A 5,262-nucleotide genomic window follows, 5' to 3' on the forward strand; every position below is an offset into this window, starting at 1 on the left:
TAGAACACTTCTTAATTTTACGTTAAAAGTAGAGTTTGAAAAAACTACACAAAAACAACTAAAAAACTTAGATGCTCCTGATTTTTTTAAATTTTTTCAACGTGGCATGGCCCAAACAAATTGAAACAGGTTTTTCTAACTTACAACCTATTGAATAAAAAAAAATTAAGGGGTAAGTACTTTAGCAATAGTTTAATTTGCTTAGTTATAAGACTTAAAGAACATTTTTTTGTTTTAATAATATAAATGTTAAATGTCCAAAATATGTTAGGTTCTTTACACTATTCATTAAATTAGAAATTGATTTGTGTGCTTTTAAGATGTAAAATAACAAACTAGTCTATGGTGATCTAGTTTTATAAAAATAATTCAAAGCTTTTAAAATTAACATCCCACGCAATTAAATAAAATCAATTTGACCTATATCCGTTTATAATAACAAAAATTATATTAATATTTCTTTAACTTTGAAAAATAAAAACTATTTTAACAATAAAACACAAAATTAATAAGGTGTTTCTGAATGAAAATATTCATAACCAGTTTGTTTATTTGTTATTTTTAGTTCACAAAGTAAGTATGAAAAATTACATAAGAATATAACTGGTATATAAAAATATGTTATAAAAATTTGAAAAAATACCAAGTGTTTTTTACAAGGCTTTATTTTTTATATAAAAAGTAACTGCCAAGACATTGAATTGTTTAAACCTATAAAGATTTATACAATTTTTTTTTGCATTTAATGATTTAAAAAAAAATCTAGAATATATAACTAACATGACTGTTAGTGTGTACTAAAAAAAAAGCATGTTATACTTAGCATAAGACTTTAAATATAGCTAATTTTAAATTGTAAATAGCGCAAGTTAGACTAAAATTTATTCAAACCTTCTTTTCGTCAAAAAAAACTTTTTAACCTTAACAGTAAGGGAGTTTAATGGGAAATTAAATAAAATTCAAGTAAAAAGTTTTACTTTAAACTTGTTTTAGACTCTAATTTTTTCAATAAACATTTGAAAGTCACAATTAGTAAAACAACTTTAATTAGCGTAATTAGCTTATGTATATATAAACCTAAAAACTAACTCTTGTAAATTAGTTTACTACTAGTTTAATTCTATTTAGATTTTTTTGATATGCATTAACATAAAATTTTCATTTATACTAATAATCAACAGTTAAGGCTAGATAAAGGGAATCACGGAAACACTTAAGACAAAACTTGTTTTATTTTTTTAAGCACGTTTAAACTAAGTGGTACACAAGTATTGTTTTCCTTTTTTAAATTACTAAAATTAAAAGCAATAAAAGTTATAAAGTTTGTTGAAAGTAGTGCCTATTAGGAATAACTAACTACTCAAAACCGCTTGAGCTATTTATATACATATTAAAAAAAAGCTTTTGAAATTATTTACTTATTTATCATTAAAAAATATAAAAAAATACTGTTGACTTTATTATTATCATTGTTATTATAATTACTATTATTTTTATTGTTATGATTTTTACTATTATTATTTTTATTTATATTATTATTTATATTATTATTATTTTTTTATTTTTTATTATTATTACCTAAGACGTTTTAGACCATAAAAATAAACGCCAAACTCAGCTTTTTTGATACAAGGTTTTTTATAGAACTCTTTTATAAATTTGACATACTAATAAAACAAAAACTTAACTTAAATAATTTAAAACAAACCGTTTAAAATTATTTTGTTTAAGCGTTAAAATTATACCGTTTTAATCTTGAGCGTTATAAAATCAAGTTTTTCAATAGAATCTTGAGTTTAAACTAACTCAAGTTTTAAATAGTAGCTACTTTTATGGATGAAAAAAGTTATTGGTGTGCTTTAAATTCGATGGTTTATTTTTAATCCTACGCAAAAAAATAAATTTTTCTGTATATAAAAACATTAAGTTCAGTACACAAGAAAAGTTCAAATATCAATTTTTTGATTTTTAGTTTAGCATGACTATTCAGATATTTATTTAATAAAAACTGTATTTTGTCATAACATAAAAGTTTTTTTTAGTAATAAAATTAAATATTTTATTTAAACAATTAGTACGTTTTATTTTATTCTAATATAAACTATATAGAAAAATTATAAATCGAACCGTTTTAATACAAATTTTTTTTTTATTATAATGTTTTGGCGATTGCTTTTAAGTATTACAATCCTAGTTTTAGAATGTAGTTATTATTGATGTAAACTTTACAAATTATTTCAATTTAAAACTATAAAAATTTTTATACTTGTCTTGCAAAATATTTTAAAATTTGTCTTGCAAAACAATTTAACGTTAAATTTTTCATTGACGCAAAGTTTTTACTATTGTTTCAATTAAAAACAGCTTTTCATAACTTTTTTAATTCTTTAAAAAAGTTACTTACATTACATGTATCTTTACTTTAAACATTTACCTACTTATCATTGAAATATAACTACTATGGTTTCCAAATTTGTATTCATATCTATGTACCAAAACTTTTTTTCTTTAAAAAACATCAATAAATAAAGTCTTTATATGTACTATTGTAAAAAAACATGCATTGATGAATACAGCTCATTTAGTACAACTGTTATTAAATACCTTGTAAAATGTACAAAAAATACCGGTATTCTAAATTGGTGTAGTTTTTAGATTATTTATAGTCTAAAACCAAAAACAAAAATACAAAAAAAATATTACTTGTAAAAGTTGATTTCTTATTTTTAATACCTTTTTATTTTTTAATTTAAAGTAATGAGTAAATAGTGTTAAGCAAAGCTGTTTAAAAGAACAATTAAAGTATACAAACTTTATAACTTTAAAATATAAAAAGTAAACAAAAACTTTCTGTTGCAATATTTTATCGTGTTTTAAAAATACTTGACAAAATTTCAATTTCAACTTTAGGTTGTAAAGAAAACATTATGTTAAATAAAATTATAATAATTTTAGCCATTTTTTCAAAAGCTCACCAGCTTGACACAGATGGTTTTTATTCAGAACAAGACAGCAACGTAGGAACTAGAAGGATTAGTACGAAAATATCCTATCGACCTACTGCAAATGCTTCAGAAGGTATCAGTCCCGACATTCAACAAGCCATCGTTGATGCTCATAACAAGTTTAGAGCTGAGGTACTTTGTAGCTTATGTTAAGGCCATATAAAGCTGTTAATAAGTTGAACGACTTTTTAAAATATTCATAAAATTTTATAATTTAAAGAGCTACTTTTTATTGTCATAATAACAAAAAAGTTGTTTTTTAGATGAAAAATACAAAACTAAGTTGTTATTTAATTAGAAAAAAACTTGAAACATTCTTAAGTAACATTCAAGCAGAAGTTCATGTTCAACATTCTAAACCAAAAAATACAAGCTAAATATCTAAATAAAATTATTTCTATTTATGTTTATTTCTGGTGTTTAACAACCAGGTGAAACCAGAAGCGGCAAATATTATCAAGATGAAATATGACAAAGAGCTTGAAGGTCTTGCAAGTTTGCGCGCAAGTACATGCTTGTATGGTGTCGACAAACAGAAAGAAACTCCTAAATACAAAACTCAAGGTGAAAACATCTTCTTCAGCAATAACTTCCTGACTGGAAAAGTAATTACAAAGCACCTGTTTTTAAGAACGTAAAAATGACAATACTTTTTTACAATGTACAATTATATCTTATAATTTAATACTTAACTATACAATGTATATTCAAAGTTAGCTGTTTTTTATTAACTTTATAAAATATATAAAATCATGAGTCAATAGCTTAATTTATTTATTACTGTAGATGAGCATTAAAAAAGCTATTCAGGTTTGGGGTGATGAAAATAAATACTATAATTACTACAATATGAAATGCAAACCTGGAAAAAAGTGTTGTCACTATACACAAGTTTGTAAAAAATCTTACTTACTTTTTTTGAACAATGAAAAACAGAGACGTTTTTTTTACAATTTTAAAAACGAGATTTGTTTACTTTTGAATATTCAAATTTGTCATACAATTCTTTAAAACAAATTAAGGTGATTTTTTTTTACATCGAATATAAATATTTTGCCACTTTGAAGTAACGTTAAAACTTAATTTAAAACATACAAGTATATGTAGAAAAAATAGAAATTATTTAATAAAACTGACGTGTATTTTTTTACTTGGCAGATTGTATGGAGTTCTACTGTTGCAGTAGGATGTGCCGTCAAAATGTGCCCAAAGTTGAGAAGTGAAGATGGTGGAATGAATTATAACAATGCCACATACGTCGTTTGTAAGTACGGACCTGCAGGTAACTACGTTGGTCATCGTCCTTATACTTTAGGCATGTCTGGTAGTAAATGTCCCAAGGGTCAGGTCTGTGTCGGCAAATTCGTCAAAAACACAACTCAAGCAACGGTAATTAATAGTCAGATAAACAATGTCAAAAAAAATCAACAAAAAGCTAAATTTCTGCAAAAAAAAGATGAAAAGATAATAAAAGATAAACTATCAAAGGATAAAAAACTAGTAAAAAAATTTAGATTTACGTTGAGCCGTCTGAAAAAGCTCTTAAAGAAAGTCGATTTGAAGCACATATGAGTCTTAATTGGCTTTTACATCAATTTACTCTATTTAAAAAACCTTTATTTTGTTTAAAACTCAAAACTTTTACTTAAAGTCAATTATTTCTTACTGTTAATGTTTAAATAAAATGTTTAAGCAAAAAATTATTGAAAATTTCAAAATAAATTTTGTATAAAAGTAGTTCCGCTAAGGGACGTAGTGTAATTTAAATGTTCAAGAATCTGCGGTTTAATAATAAAATTAAACATACTAAACTACTTAAATTCAATTCTAACATTTTTAGTAAATTTTGAATAGTAAAACACTTGATATATATGCAAATATAGAAATAAGCTGATAAACTTAATAAATTATTTTTTTCAACACGGAGCCCACCTTAGGGGCTTTTTTAATAAAAAAAGTTTATTAAAAGATGAAAAAACTTGCAGAACTCGAGTTTCGTGCCTACGCATTCCTCAACTGCAAAACAAGTTCTAAATAAAGCACAAAACAAAAAACTCATACACATAATTTTAAACTTTCATTTGACTGTTTTGTTTTGTGCTTTATTTAGAACTTGTTTTGCAGTTAAGGAGTGCGTAGGCACGAAACTCGAGTTCTGCAAGTTTTTTGGTTGTGTTTTAATTTTGATGATATACCAGCTGATTCTTATTAATTTCGTGAAAACACTTTCAACAAATGTTAGCTAGATTTGTGCAAT

The 5,262-nt window shown here is 24.1% G+C and overlaps 1 protein-coding gene across 1 annotated transcript; it reads left to right on the forward strand.

Annotated features, from left to right (window-relative positions):
• The first annotated feature begins 2,757 nt into the window (after positions 1-2,757).
• Positions 2,758-4,697, forward strand: LOC145828541 (cysteine-rich venom protein VAR8-like). The gene is made up of 5 exons (XM_082936297.1): positions 2,758-2,761; positions 2,956-3,137; positions 3,437-3,610; positions 3,792-3,896; positions 4,164-4,697. Exons 1-5 carry the CDS (start codon positions 2,758-2,760, stop codon positions 4,575-4,577), a joined length of 879 nt encoding a protein of 292 aa, XP_082792423.1. The 3' UTR covers positions 4,578-4,697.
• The last annotated feature ends 565 nt before the right edge of the window (positions 4,698-5,262 follow it).

Source organism: Thalia democratica, chromosome 2 (genome assembly GCF_965202585.1).
Source record: "Thalia democratica chromosome 2, ktThaDemo2.hap1.1, whole genome shotgun sequence".
In the NCBI taxonomy this organism is placed as follows: Eukaryota; Metazoa; Chordata; class Thaliacea; order Salpida; family Salpidae; genus Thalia; species Thalia democratica.